Source organism: Cydia fagiglandana, chromosome 14 (genome assembly GCF_963556715.1).
Source record: "Cydia fagiglandana chromosome 14, ilCydFagi1.1, whole genome shotgun sequence".
NCBI lineage: Eukaryota > Metazoa > Arthropoda > Insecta > Lepidoptera > Tortricidae > Cydia > Cydia fagiglandana.
This window is the reverse complement of record NC_085945.1, coordinates 8,043,213-8,059,125: the sequence shown is the minus strand read 5'-3', so window position 1 is coordinate 8,059,125 and position 15,913 is coordinate 8,043,213. Positions and strand designations below refer to the sequence as shown.

Sequence of the window (15,913 nt, the reverse complement as noted above, 5' to 3'; positions counted from 1 at the left end):
AGTACTATTATTTATTCTGTGCCTGAGTATTTATGACTTACAGGAACATTGATAGTCTTGATGAACAAGTCAGTGAAGGGCCTGACGTTGTCCAGATACACAGCCGGTGCCAAGGCAACCATGGCGATGATCTTCTCGTTGTACTCCGGCCGCTGGGCCATCATTGTGAAGAAACTTGTGGTTCCCATCGAATAGCCAACGTACATGATCTTCGATAGCCCGGTCACGTTGAGAATCTTGTCTATCATGGCTGGTATGTCGTATTTGCCGTGTTCGTGGAAACTGGAATTATTGAACTACGTCAAAGTTGTTATTTAAACATTATGCGTGTTTGGCGATTTGGTTGCCACGTTTTTTCAACGCTTCTGCCTTTCTGAATGTGTCTGAGCAATGCATATATACAAATTAGACATGCACTTCTATCCCTATGACGGTCTTCTCAACAAACAATTTCATATGCTGCGGCGGTACCACGATTTCATTTTTATCGCTTGTCACCATGCCTGTCATGTTCCAACAAATATGTAAGTGTGAAAGTAACGGGCATAGCGACAGGAGCAAAAATGGAACCATGCTGCGCCCGCTAGTCTTCTCTACATTGACCTTAGTCGGTTTTATCCGGGAAATGTCAAACTCGCTAACCTGTACTCCCAGAAGGCTGGATTGTTTCTCGTCATGTTCTGATGTGACGTGTATAGGTTGCCTCTGAGGTTGCCCAGCCATACATCGTAGCCGGCGTCAGCTAAGAGGAAGCCTGAAAAGAAAATACATTTTCATAAGCAGTAGATTATTATTTTAGGTGTTTTTTTAAGAAAATAACATCCTCATAATAACAGCGAAGGAACTTTGGGAACAAAAACTGAAATTCTGGAATCCTGTTATCCCTCATCAGTCAACAGGGACATAGGGCTCTCAGAAGGGATTTCCATTTTTCCATATGTCATAATACTAAGAAAAAAAAAGAAAGAAAAGAAGTCGACCGATGGAAATGATGGACGAAGACCTGTCCGTGGACGTTACACACAACGAGTGGTTGATACATATTTATTATCTTTGTGCAGCTCCTATGAGTTTTTCCTACAAAACGCGAACGTAATAACATAAGGTCTTAACTATCAGTGCTGCAGTAACTATATAGCAGAGCTCTTTCGCTCTTTTAAAAGGCGTATGCTAGAAAGATGTACCATCAAAAGGATGGTTACCATCTGATTCTAGCATGAGTTGCGTTCTTGCGCGCGATATTTGAAGTCGCGCAAGATGTATGGAGTCGCACGCGAGAACGCAACCCATTCTAGCAGGTCTGATGTTCAAATCTTACCGAGACTTCTCTCAGGCCCCATAATGACGAAGTCCCCGCTGCACCCCAAAAGCCCATGGACAACTAGGACTGCCCTCTTCCCCTTGGACGAGTCCGACCGCCGCGCTGATCGCCTCCCGGTTGGTAATCTGTGCATTTGAAGGATGTAACCGTCGGGTGTTCGCACTCGGTGCTTCTCTGTTGGGTAGCCGGCTGCCGTTATGAGTTGTGGCTGAAAAAAAAAGAGGAAAGTTAAACGGAGAAATTGTTAGAGAGGCGTTCTGATGGGTCGCGGGTTGACCTGATCATAAAAAAGGAATACATTTCTCGTACAATTAAATTGAAATAGTTACATATAAGTAACTATCTGTAATCTGTAATATTTATTGTTTGTGACAGAAAATGCTTATACATATCCACACAGGAGAACTTAAGGCAATTTTCTAAACAATCAGTTTTACTGTGTTGAAAGCGGTTGTTTATTGTTCTCTAAGTTTTCATTAAATAATGACTAAGCGTATTATGCACCAATGCAAGGTCACCAATTATATGTAGGCTCGTGTCATCGTAAGAATGTACTATTTTCTCTAGTGCAACAATGTTAGGAATTAGCGTTGTTGTGGCATCACGAGATGATGATTAAGTTCATCCTTTGTGAATATAGTAGGTACAATCATTTGTTTCTTAAAAGATTCAGCGAATAAATTTACTACACATTATGCAATTTGTATTTCTCTAGTAGTTGAGCCCTTCACTTTTAAAGTTTTAACAAAAAAAGTACCTTTCGGAAACCAAATAGGTGTAGTGTATCTGAAGCCCGTATATTATTTTTTGGGGATTCCCCTGGATTTCTTCAATACCCCATGATCAGATCCCGACCTGATGTCATGCGATTGACTTCTAAAAGAGCCATTGAGGATTACACTTTACACGCGGAATATTTTTTTATTTTATTTTATTTCATCTGTGCAGTAAGCCAAAAAGATTCTCAAATCTGTCTAGTCGTTTTCAAGAATTCGAAAAAACATCTAAGCAAATAAAAACGTTCCGGAAGAATCGATAACCCCTTCCTTCGAGGTTTAAAAGTTGGTTTACAAATGAAAGATCATTACAAGCATATAGGTATACTTATTTAATTACACAAATGGGTCTACCGCGATATAGTCTTTCCGTGACCACAGCTGGTGCAACTCAGCTGAAACGTCAAAATTTAAGATAAAAACAATGAAATTATATCACGGTAGACCCGTTTGTGTATTTAATTAAATATGTGTACAAAACGCGAGAGTTTAAAGTGTTATATAGGTATTCAATTCATAAGTATTACTTACCCTTAGCGGAAGCAGTTATAAAGTTGACCCAAAAAATTTTTATTAAGCTATGAGCTTCATCACATATGTTCCTTGAGTAATTCTAAGCATTTCAAGCCTGGGAGCCAATAAGAAATGTGTGTCTACTCGGATTTGTAATGGATTCAAACTTTCAACCCCTTTTTAACCCTGTTAGGGGATGAATTTTACAAAACGCTGAAATTATTTTTCCTGTCTTTTAATAATATCCCCAAATACAAAGATTCAAGTCCCGCGTTCGAAAATTTTTTTGTAATCCATACAAACTTTCAACTCCTTTTTCACCACCTTAGGGGATGAATTTTCAAAAACGCTGAAATTAGTTTTCTTGTATTTTAATAATATATCGTTTTACGAAGTTTCAAATTCCTAGCTTAATATAAAACTTGAACCCCATACAAACTTTCATCCCCTTTTTAACCCCCTTAGGGGTTGAATTTCTCAAAATCGCTTCTTATCTCTTGTACACTTTATAAATGTAATCTAGTGTGCAAATTTCAACTTTATATCTTTTGTAGTTTCGGCTCCGCGTAGCAAAAACCTCCAACCAAATTTTTCACCTTTTTACGTTTTTCTTGTAAAATTACTATGAAATTGAAAAAACAAATATCAGCAATGAATTCTACGTCTTTGGTTTATACGAAAATGATACCAAACTTGCCCTAGTACCCACCAGGATCAGAGTAGATTTTTTTTAAAGATGACGGATGGCGGCCGTCTTTGCACCCCACCCTCCCCCCCACTTCAGGCTAGAAATGCTTAGAATTACTCAAATATCAGATGTGGTGAAGCTCATAGCTTAATAAAAAATTTTTGGGTCATGTATGGCAGCGTTACATAACTGACTCCAGTACCTTGATTCCCTAGACCTAGATGAATGAGTAAAGCTAGAAGTAGATTTTCGTAGGTCACGGTTGGCAAGTGCCCTCACCTTGGGCGACCTCATTAATGCAGTTTACTTACCTAAAACCCGTTTGTTTTATTGATATAACCCTAATGGTTACGCTTTTTCTTTATTAGGCGGTGTTTACATGGAAATCACATTCGCACGCTTTTCTCTTTATGGGTAACTTGACGGTAGTCGGTACCATCAAGAAATATAGTAAGAATAGAGTGCTCTCTCCATACATCAGTTTTGGTACCAAAACTACTATTATTTTCGCAGTCGACATCGGAATTATCAGTACCGCTACTCGATACTAGAATTCTCTAGTGTCGCGACTCACGAAAATTGTCTTGAACAACAATTTACAACTAATAGAAGTCGTTGAAAATAGAATTCCGGTTAAATCCAGTATTGAATATTAGCTGAAAATTGTTGAGCATTAGACTTTTCGGTCGGTGCTACATCTATTCTCAAATAGCAGTACTGACAACTCCGTTACTCGATGCTAGATGTCGATTACGAAAATAAGTCTTTTTGGTACTAACACAGAAGTATGGAGTGAGCACTCTATGTATTTATTGTACCTAGGTATATGTATGTAATTCGTTTATTGGTGAAACTAAAATGGTTTTTATAATTAAATTATTTGTCGTTTTGTCTAAACCCACCTTGAAGCAACGGTCAGGGCTAACCAGAGCCACAAATCCAGGGCATACCTTATACCTATAAATTGCCTTGTGATTAGTTCAAGTTACTAACCCTGAACTAGTACCTAGGCCTAAATTTCTATAAACGGCATAATGGTAGTCATTAATATGTTAATGATAATATTGATATGTAAGTGTAAACGTGCGATGGGCGATGACTAAGCCGAGAATTATTGGTATTGAATACTTACGATAATTACGTGTTCAAGGTAATAAAAAAGTACTTAATAAAAGGGTAAGTACATAGTACTTCGTATTTGAGTAATAAAATGACAATCAAATCTTTAGCACTTGCCCAATTTCTTGGTCCAATGTGCAGTTCCCGGTGTCTCATTGAGCTGAAATGCCTGAAAGATTCCATGCCATGCCATGTATGCCATGGCATACTTCCGTATTTCCGATGACTATGCAATAATATGCTAACATGAATCTATTTAATCTGATGGTGCAGTCAGATACCTTCTGACTGCCAAAGGAACTCTCCCATGGGAATTTAGGCTCATTTGAAAGGACTCGAGAAGTACTTGATAGACATGCAAAGGAGAGCAAGTACGGTACGGTAATAAAAGTGTGTAACATAAAATTCGTTTTTGGTACAAGCTTTTATCGCTGACTGTACTTTTTTTTCCACAGTTAATTAATACTCATCGAGACAATTCTAATACGGCCCCGACACTATCATTAGCAATGACATAAAATTTCATGTCGCTCCAGCGTTTGGTCCAGTCAGGTCATGACATTCCTAAATCTCCCCACACACTTATCAGTATTTCTATCAGTATTTTCATCATTACCTTTCACGGGGAATTTTAAGTTATTATTTTCCTAACCGTTCTTAGTTATGTTGTAGTGTACGTTTTGAAGAACACAAAACCAAGACATTATTCAATCATCGATTCAAATATTTCTAACCTGTCGTAATTATACTATGTACTGTGGCAACTCTATGCCCGATGAGCCAGAAAAATGCAGAAAGAGAAATATAAGATTTTAAACTTTCGCGTTTTGAATACATATTAACTCACATTATAGACGGGTCTAACGCGCGGGTCGACGCGATTGAATATAATTCGCGTTAGACCCGTCTATAATGTGAGTTAATAGAAAAAGAAATAGTTAATTAAAAATAATATTTATTTGTTTCAACCTTTTCGTGCGTGCGTGCGCCATGACTGTGTGAAAGATTGGTAGTTAAAAAATGTATCCAAATTTTTTTTTTATTCTTACCACGAACCGGGAATCAAACTATTCTTAAAGTACAATCAGCATCATATAGTAGGTAGCATCCAAAGTACCTATTCAAATAGTTCGGTACGCCATACATACCTATTATATGGTGTACCGAAATATTTGAATACTTTGGATGCTCCCTACTATACGACGCTGACTGTACCTATTGGATTCTTCTGTTATGTAAGAATGTATACGTATTTTGTTAAAAAAAAAGGTACGGTAAAAGTAAGGTAAAGGTAGGGATTGCATTCCGGTCCGGCGGATCCGGTAATCCGGCCGGATCCGGCACATTTTTCAAGATACCGGATCCGGCAAAATTCACCGGATCCGGTCTCGGATCCGGTAAAGTGAATCAAAGCGCTAAAATATAAAATAACAGCTTAAAATACTGCTAAAATTTAAAAGTTCTCGCCAATATTCGAATTTTCTCGCTCGCAAACAGCAACACAACAACTTGTTTGTTAGTTGACGCCAGTCTTCTAGCCGACGAAATATGTGTAGTCGTAGCGTTGAGATTTCCGTGCACGCACCGTAAATACTGGATTGGTTTATATTCAATTTATTGTGTTGTTTCATTGTAATTTAATGTACATGTTCTTTCGTTTTATTTTGTATACAACCATTTTAGCCCACTTTAAGACACAGGTTTTTGGGGTATCCGAAATACTAATACTTGTACATAATTATATTAATTATTAAAAAAGTGGTTAGGATTTTGCTGATTAAAACTAGTCGGGGTTTCTGCGGTTGACCTGACGTTTAGTAAAAAGAATATCTGTGCCTCCACTTTAAGACACAGGTTTTTGGGGTATCCGAAATACTAATACTTGTACATAATTATATTAATTATTAAAAAAGTGGTTAGGATTTTGCTGATTAAAACTAGTCGGGGTTTCTGCGGTTGACCTGACGTTTAGTAAAAAGAATATCTGTGGAGGTTCGAAGTAAAGAGGTATAAAAAAAGAGTCCGTCATAAAACTCATAAAGCAAGTTCGAACGGGATAGTCTTATATGGAACATTCAACCATAAACACTAACTATTCATTCTCAATTAGTCATAAAACTTTTTAAGCTTTACAGGCCTGATTTAAGTTAATATGTTGTATCCTTCTTACAAATACATAAGTCAAAATGAAAGACCAAAACGAGAAGATCAAAACTATTCATAGCTAATTCAGGCCAGTAACGCGTTTATAAATAAATGCCATAAACCAGAGAGTTTACTTATAGGATAGATGCATACTTACAACATGTTATTATATAAGGCCATATACAGAATACACAAAATAGGGATGTTGACCATATTTTAAAAAATATATTGAACTCCATGCACGAAATAAAACGCAAAAGGGAATATTACGCAAAAGTCGGCGTAGGGTCCACTAGCAAATTCAGAGGGTCTACTTCGAAATGCGAAAATCGAAATTTCGTTATCAGTCTCTAACGCTCGAATACGCAAGAGTGTTAAAGAGGCAGAAAACGAAATTACGCGGTAAGCCCTCAGTATGTGCTAGAGGCGTCCCCTACGCAGAGTATTGCGTAATATTATTCTATTTCCCTGAATAGGGAATATTACTCGAAACTCTGCGTAGGGGGCGCCACTACCACAATCCATCACAATCTGGGGGTCTGCCGCGAAACACGAAATTTCGTTATCTAACCTCTCTATCACTTTTCATCATCATCATCCTCACTTTTGCATATTCGAACGATAAAGAGGCAGATAACTAAATTTAGAGTTTCGCGTTTCCCGGTAAAAATATAATTAATTTGTTGTAAACAACATAAAATAAAAGGTTTTTAATTTTTATTTCATGTATGGAAACTTTTAGAAAGGGACAGAGATTTTCTTTGTGCATCGTATGCATGTTTTCCTTTTTTCTTAAGAGTCAAGTGAAAATAAACTTTAGAGCAATGATAATAGAGTAGGTATACTTCACTTATTGATTTAAATGCCAGTAATGACTCTTGTTAGTATAAAACCTTCTTCTAAAGTACTTTAAATGACGGAATGAGGGATTAGAGTGATGCGCTCCACTCACTATCAGTATAATGTCATTATTTTGACATTTCTTCAAATATATTAAAAATGTTTAATAACTTCATTATCGTCCATCATTCTTTCTGTCATTTCTGATTCCATCATTCTAACCAATTCACTGTCAGTATAATGTCATTTCTAGTATCATTATTTTGACATAACTCTAATACTGACGGAAATTATTAAAATAAACTTCATTACTTGCCGTCATTCCTTCATGACACTAAAAACGTCATTCCGTCAAAGTAATGTCAGTATCCATGATAGTGTCGGGGCCGTATAAAAACCCCAAACACAATTAAGGTTTCGTTGTTTTATGACAGAGTTCCTATGACCACCTCTGGTCTCCATCATCAGATCAGCTTGATGACACCATAATATTGCATTGTCACCCGACTTACCTACGTATGTATGTATGCAAAATTTCAGCTCAATCGGAAACCGGGAACTGGATCAAAAACTTGCAAGATTTGATTACAGACAACGGTCAGGTGAAACTAAATAAAAGCTTGTAAAAAATATTTTTGACGGTTATTTGTACCATCGCCCACACTGTTAACTGTACAACGGTGGACCTTATGCCTTTTGTAATAAGGTCCACCGATGGCGATGTACAGTTAGGAGTGTTGCTGTTTACACCATTTTATTCAATTTCCCACATGTGCGGAAGTGACATGTACCTACCCACACCTATTAAAATTATTATAATCGCGGATGATTCGGCCTAAATGTTTACGTTGTAAAGATATATAGGTACCTATTACATAAGTCTCGTTTGGTTACTTTGGTTGGTTTAAAGCTATGGATTTTTAAAGTTTGAATTGAATCAATTTTATATTTATTTAATGAAAATTTGATTAGAAAATTATAATATTGAATAGTTTTTTTTAATGTCACTTGGAACGAGAAATTGCTTGCGTAGCGTAGGCTACTGTAGCAACTGTAGTCTGTTGTTTAACCTTGAAAAATCTCGAAAAACTTCCTTATTTCTCCTGGTAATGATGAGCCTTAAATATTATTTATGTCTTAATTACGAATAATGTATGCAATTCTCTTGTCAAGGTTTTTATATCATGTAATCAGAAGAATCTGAAGGCGAGCCTAATTGCTATGTTTAATTATTCTTTCATACGGTAAGTTTATGTTAATTTATTTATATTGTTTTTAAGGGAATATTACTGTACTCTGTAACTCGTACAGTCAGCTGCAGAATCATCGCATCGGAAATTCAGTTTGTGCGATTTTTCCAAATGAATTTATTATTTTTAGGATTCTGTTATCACTTTTTAGGGTTCCGTACCCAAAGGGTAAAACGGGACCCTATTACTAAGACTTCGCTGTCCGTCCGTCCGTCCGTCCGTCCGTCCGTCTGTCACCAGGCTGTATCTCACGAACCGTGATAGCTAGACAGTTGAAATTTTCACAGATGATGTATTTCTGTTGCCGCTATAACAACAAAAATACTAAAAACAGAATAAAATAAAGATTTAAATGGGGCTCCCATACAACAAACGTGATTTTTGACCAAAGTTAAGCAACGTCGGGCGGGGTCAGTACTTGGATGGGTGACCGTTTTTTTTTTGTTTTTTTTTTGCATTATGGTACGGAACCCTTCGTGCGCGAGTCCGACTCGCACTTGCCCGGTTTTTTTATTTTTATTTATTTACTCACCCTATTATTTATTTATCACAATAAGCAAATAATTAATTAAAAATAGCTTGGGCCCTGCCCCGCTGCCGGCGGCACCCTAGGTTAGGTTTTTTATAATGTGTTTGTATGTATTTTTTATTGTTTTGTAAGTGTTTTTATATTTTACTTTTATATTCATATGATAAATAACCTAACTTAAGACCAAAAATAAATAAAGAGAATTGGTAAAATAAAAAAAACTAAAAATTATTAAATTAAAACTATGAATTAAAGATTTAAAAACTAAACTAAAATTAAAATAAACCTACTTAAAAATTAAACTAATACTTATAATATTATATAAAAACTAAAATATACTAGTAAAAAATATGAAAATAAAAAGAAGTTATAAAAAGAATACCCCTTTACATATTAATAATTAATTAATACATTTTTTTTTTCAACATTCAAATACGATTTAACATGTATTTTATCATTATCGATTTGATTTGTATGTAACTATTGTACTTCAACTGACATAATCCCAATGAGGAAAATTAGAAGACGCTACCAGCATTTTAGTGTGCTCTAAGTGGTTAGTTAACCATGCAGTTAATAGCTTACTTAACACGTTCTGTTTACTTGTTAAAATATGTTAGGCACTGGTCCCACTGCGAGCTAGTAAGCTATGAGCTATCGGCTATAAACACGAACAAAAGATAAGCACTCCCGTGTAAAAGACACGGCGATATTTATAGTTACTCGCCCAGCGGTGAGCTATAAATATCGCAGTGTCTCTTTTATTTACACGGGAGTGCTTATCTTTTGTTCGTGTTTATAGCCGATAGCTCATAGCTTACTAGCTCGCGGTGGGACCAGTGCCTTATGTCAGTGTAAATGTTAATAAAGTTTTAAATTGTTTGGTTTGGGTTGGACCTTAACCTGAACTAATAGTGTGGATAATAGTACGTCCACATGGTTAACTTTAAAATTAAACCTTATTAACCTTTTAACCGCCATAGGTTTTTTCATCGAGCGTGCTCTTGTCGCCGGCGCTACGAAGTTACATGAAGTTTTGTTTTATTTACCTATTAGACCGCGGCGAAATGATCCCATTTTGTATGTCTTATATGTAAATCAGTCTACGGTGGTTAAAAGGTTAAACGAGTGGCTCTGTGAGTCGTAGAGCTCGCGAGCATAGCTTAAAACAATAAATGTCCGACTTAGCCATTTTGACAAAAATCCAGTCATTTAATAAATATTAATATGCCAATCTTACACAAAACAACCTAGTCCCTCAGTAAGCAAAATTTAGTATATGTACTCGTAAGGATATCTATAAACACTTAAATCAGAGCTCTAGTTAGGCTATTCATCGATACGTAGGTTAGTACCTACTTTTTTTCAGGAAATTGTTATGTGCATGAAAAAGCATAATTTATAGTTAGTAATGTCGGTTTTGATAAGAAATAATGACGGCAATAACGTTTTTTTCTCTAAAATTGACATGTATTATAAAAAAGTAGCCTTATTGTTAATATTTAAGAGCTATCATATAGTGAGTATTATATTCTTTGTATCATATACCTAAATTTGGTAGTTAAATGCATAAAAAAGAGAAAAATGATTGTCAAACAGATGTGACCGATTTCAACTCCGGAAATATATAAACATATGAAATTGGTATATTAAATGTTTAGATAAATATATTCTCTTTGGCGATCGGAGACAATTATAATGGTAATCAACCCTTTCGCTATACTTCGTTTTTTTTAGCATTAGAAATTAGGTAAACAATCTTGATGTGTCTTTTAATCGAAAAACACATTTTAAAAATAAGTTACGGCAAATATGTAACAATTATGAATCTAATACGATAATTTATATTCTTCTGCTTTCATAAATGATAGTTCCTGATTTTTAGTAAGCGTTTTTCAATTAAAAGACATGCTAAAATCGCTTACCTTCTTCCAAGTTCTTTCTAATGCTAAAAAAAACGAACTATACCAGGGAACTATTGTTAGTACCGCTAGCTCGATCTGTGTAAGATTATCCCAAAAAACAATATCTTTTATTATTTAATAAAGCGGTCGTGGCTGAGTGAATGTGACGTCCGACTTTCAATCCGGAGGTCATGGGTTCAAATCCTGGCTCGTACCAATGAGTTTTTCTGAACTTATGCACGGAATATCATTTGCTATTTACCACTAGCTTTTCTGTGAAGAAAAAACATCGTGAGGAAACCTGCATAAATCCGCGAAGAAATTCAAAGGTGTATGTGAAGTCCCCAACCCGCATTGGGCCAGCGTGGGGACTATAGCCTAGACCCTCTCGTGCTTGAGAGACCTGTGCCCAGTAGTGGGACGCATAGGTATAGGCCAATTTATTTATTATATTTAATAACGGATGTGCCTACAATACAAGCTCCAACATTTTAACATTTCGCAACACTAAAGCGATATGATCATTAAAATTCCGTTTACAAGTATATAATAGCCATTGTTTACTAACAAACATGCACCCAGCAATTAGCACCGTTTGATATCAATTATATCAATTAATGATTTCTTAATCATAATGAGTTATCAGATTCAAACAGGTTGTGGTCACGCTCCCGGTGATATTTTTGAATTTTATTGGCTATTTTTGCTGTTGTCAGATGTTAATGAATGATTTTGAGATATGTAAGTAATTCAAAATTATGGCTTGTTCACTCAAAAAGTATTAACCACTAAGGTCAATGTGGCTAATAATTCCGTCATAGGGGCTATTCCGTCCACAAGAGTATATTTCATTGATTTGAGGAAAAGAAAACCATTAGCTTTTGATTGCTGAAACTAAAAGCAATCGCTGCTTTGTCGACGAAATTATCGATGTTGTTCGTAGTTCGAGAAAAACGCTTAGTGGACGGAATAGTCCCTACGGGTCCATAAATTACGTGTCATCGATTTTTGACCCCTCCCCCCTACCACCATCATTCGATGTCCAGACCCCCCCCCCCCTAATTTGAAATGACGTAATTTATGAATAGACCCTATGACGGAATTAATCACATTGACCTTACAAACATAGGTTAGGTGCCTTTCGAAAGCGGGATAATTTAGAAAATGATATATATCTATAAAAGGCCATGCAATACAGACGGATTGCAACCCGACTGCATATTGTATGGGACCCGACCGGTCATAATTTCATAGAAGTTTGACGTTTAAAATAACACAAGCTTGCACTGCATGTGCTATCAAAATCGTTGCAGACTTGTCTTGGTCTGACTCAAACGTTTTTTGCAGGTTAAGGGGCCCACTGATTAACAGTCCACCGGACGGTATCGGCCTGTCGGAACTGTCAACATTTTGTTCTGACTGACAGGTCGATACCGTCCGGCGGACTGTTAATCAGTGGGCCCCTTTACAATGTTGATAATAAAACAATAGTAGGTATAAATTGAATAGACACGAGTCTTAAGCACGTGCTCGCAGTTAATTGGGCCGTGTCTGAGCGAAATGAGTGAATGATCCGAGAGATCCGAGAAGTGTAATTGCACGTGAACTTAAACTTGTATAAAAACAATGGGTGTCATCACCATTCAACATAGTGTAGGTATAATAGCTTCGCAATAGATCTTTAGAAACAGTAGTGTAACCACTGCATACGATTTGAAAACCCCGCTTTCTTTCTTTGAGCACTGAGTTACGCATAATCCATAATATAATCCTTATACATATATTCATATACATGACACATGAGGTGTTTTTTAAACTGTTTTACGAGTATGTAGCATAACACAGTTAAATACGTAAGTAACCGACGATCATATTCCTTCCAGCCAACTTTCAAGTAGATAGACTCGAAAATTGTTTTCATTAAAAGGCTTTTTTTTATAAAGGATAACTTAGCCAGATAATAATATCCTCCTCCTTTTTAGAAGTCGATTAAAAAAGTGCCATGCCAGCGCTATGTCTAATGCCTGTGCCAGTTAGGTATATCTCAGAAACAATATCGTCATACTGATCAATCCCTCTTCTGTGTTATACCGTTATGTCATGTCACAAAGCGACGCATACGCCGGCCGGCGGCGTGCAAACTTTTAATTCTTGACGTTTGTTTTCATACTTAATACTATTGCCATTAAAGGCAGAGGCGTAGCTAGAGGATATGGCGCCCGGGGCAGACACCAAATTTGCGCCCCCCCCCCCCCCCAAACGAAATGAACGTAAGGTGGTCACTGACAAGCCTTCCAACTGTCCAAATAGCGTGGCTGCAATCCAAAATCGGTCCGTGAATGTCAAAAACGTACAATGTTTAAATGTTTAATATTAGGATGCCGTCCATTTGGATGAATCCATTGTAACGGCATCCATTTGGAAGGCTCGTCAGTGGCCTGCTTAACGAAACGAAAGGGTTATTTTTTGCTTTAATAAGTTTACTTTTAATGTGGACAAATACAGTGTAGGTACCTATGTTTTTTTAGTACATCGGTGGCCAACAAGCTTTTGACCCACCTGATGGTAAGCGGTCACCGCATCCTATGGACGTCTACACTCCAGGGGTGTTACATGCGCGTTGCCGACCGTTTTAAAACTTATAAACTTCTTTTTTGGAGATCTCTATTCATAGGTACAGCGCGGCTTTGGACTGATTTGAAGGACCCAAGGCGGCATCCAGGTGCTCCTGTCCAAAGGTGACAGCAGTACTCAATATATGGGATCAGTCTACCCCAGAGTAAAGTATGGCGGTGGCCTCCCTTTATTGAGCACACCGAGTTTTTTTTGATACGAGCGCAGCCTACCCGGCAAGGTGGCTACGAAATTATTGGACGTCACTGATGGAGATGTCAACACCGATCGAGCTAGGCTCCCAATACTCCCTGACATGGGAAGGGTTGTGCCTTGAAAAATGAGGTTTTCTTAGCGGTAAACGCGCAAATTTGAGTCATGGTAGGATTGAATCGGATTAAATTGTCCTGATCCCACACCGAAACTCTGGATAGAATGCCTCGATACCTGACACAGTTATTTCTACTATTATTTTATGGGGTCACTTCCCCATCGCTATTTCAGTTCAGTCCAGTTCAGTTATCAGTGCAAATACCACGAACAATTATTAGAAGGCAGAAAAGCAAAGCAAAGCTTCACTCCAGAATTTCTTAACAAAAGTTATAAGTCTCGAAAACTACGAAAAATCGGCTAACATCTGGTAAATGGGGTATATTCTGATAACCCGTGGGTCGTCGTGACGAGGATTCTAAAAAAAATTATGGGCGTCAAGGTTTGGACCAGCCTGTAGGTATACAGGGTGGCTAAAAAATAACTGCATTTTCGTTGCCAGGCAGGTTTTTGGATTATACTGAGCAACTTTTACTATTAGTCCAACCCCTAAGTCGCGAAAAAAAATTTGGCTGTTTCCTACATTTTGGCTGGTCCATTTTCTATGGGAGGGTATAGAGGGTTTTTTCGCGATTTCGGCGTTAGTCCCGTAGTAAAAGTTGCTCAGTCCCAAAACCCAAAACCTCCCTAGCAACGGGAATTTAGTTATTTTTTAGCCATCCTTGTATAGTACTGTCGTCCGCATATCGATGAATGTCGTCGATTGACAACATGTCACAGATATGCAGCAGCTATTGAAGCAGCCGGCCTAGCCAAGGTTACAATCGCTATCGCTTCGACAACGAAAAGCATTATGTCTCTCTATCACTCTTCCTTATTAGTGTGACAGTGACAGTTGCGTTTCGATCGCTACAGAGCGTAAGCGATTGGCATCTTGGCTACGCGGCCAGGTTCCGTCTACTACGGCTCATATGCGCCTGCCGGACAAAGGGCTAGCGATCCATTCGCATAGGTAGTCTCTTGGAGAGTCCATAAGATGGTAACTTCGACAGGAGACCCCTAACGGAAAAGACGCGCTAACACGGGACACAACTCTGAAGCACTCGGCCCGCTCGCCTTATAAAACGAAAGCATAGCAACTCCCGCCTTGATGGAAGTTTCTTGCATAGAGTATTCGCACTGCGGGATGGTGGGCGGTAGGGCGCTACCGTCGTCTGTCAAGGTCGAGTTCGAGGCAAAAAGAGTAAGAGTAAAAGATCGGCTTTCTCTTTTGCGCTGTGGGCCAGAATACCATCCGCATTTCACACTTCACAGTGGTGGTAAATATGACTGACAAAAGTTTCCCTGCTGCCTTTTAGCAAGGCGGAGAGGTACAGGTCTTTTGCTCATTTTGGCGCCCCCCCCTTGGACGGCGCCCGGGGCACGTGCCCCCTCCAACCCCCCCCTAGTTACGCCTCTGATTAAAGGTAAGTATATAAATATAATTATATTAAATGTGAGATAAAAATCGTCATACTGATCACAACTGACTCCCGACCCAACTATCTCTACTGGATCAATACTGGACTTTATATCGACCGGGATATGGACCGTGCTCATTACCTTTTGTATTGTTTTCGAGCTCCCGATATTTCAATGCAGTTACATGCATCTTGTTCACGGGTAACTGAAGATAGCGGGTGGGTTGTGTGTCACAGTTGTGTAGACCGCGCTCGCGGGTCTAGATTCGGACCAAGAAAAGTCTGCAGCGGATTTGATAGCCGCCGTAGTGCAAGTGGTATTTATGCGTCATAATTTCATAGAAGTTTGACGGTTAAAATAAGACTTGCACTGCGTGGGCTATCGAATCCGCTGCAGACTTTTCTTGGTCCGACTCTACCCTCATTCGTGCGCGTCGGCTGCGTTCGCTTTCAACCCGACTTGTTCACACTCGCTGGTCTGTCCA

At 38.0% G+C, this 15,913-nt stretch overlaps 2 protein-coding genes across 2 annotated transcripts in view; one reads left to right on the top strand and one right to left on the bottom strand.

Moving 5' to 3' along the window:
* LOC134670713 (protein cramped) overlaps positions 1-15,913 on the top strand; it is an 86,937-nt gene that overhangs the window by 11,132 nt on the left and 59,892 nt on the right. The gene's annotated exons all lie outside the window — the stretch shown is intronic.
* LOC134670696 (lipase 1-like) overlaps positions 1-15,913 on the bottom strand; it is a 28,802-nt gene that overhangs the window by 4,663 nt on the left and 8,226 nt on the right. The window contains exons 2-4 of the mRNA XM_063528508.1: positions 1,319-1,529; positions 643-754; positions 42-282 (exon numbers count right to left, since the gene is read on the bottom strand). Coding sequence (XP_063384578.1) covers positions 42-282; positions 643-754; positions 1,319-1,529 — 564 coding nt within the window. The remainder of the gene's footprint in view (positions 1-41; positions 283-642; positions 755-1,318; positions 1,530-15,913) is intronic.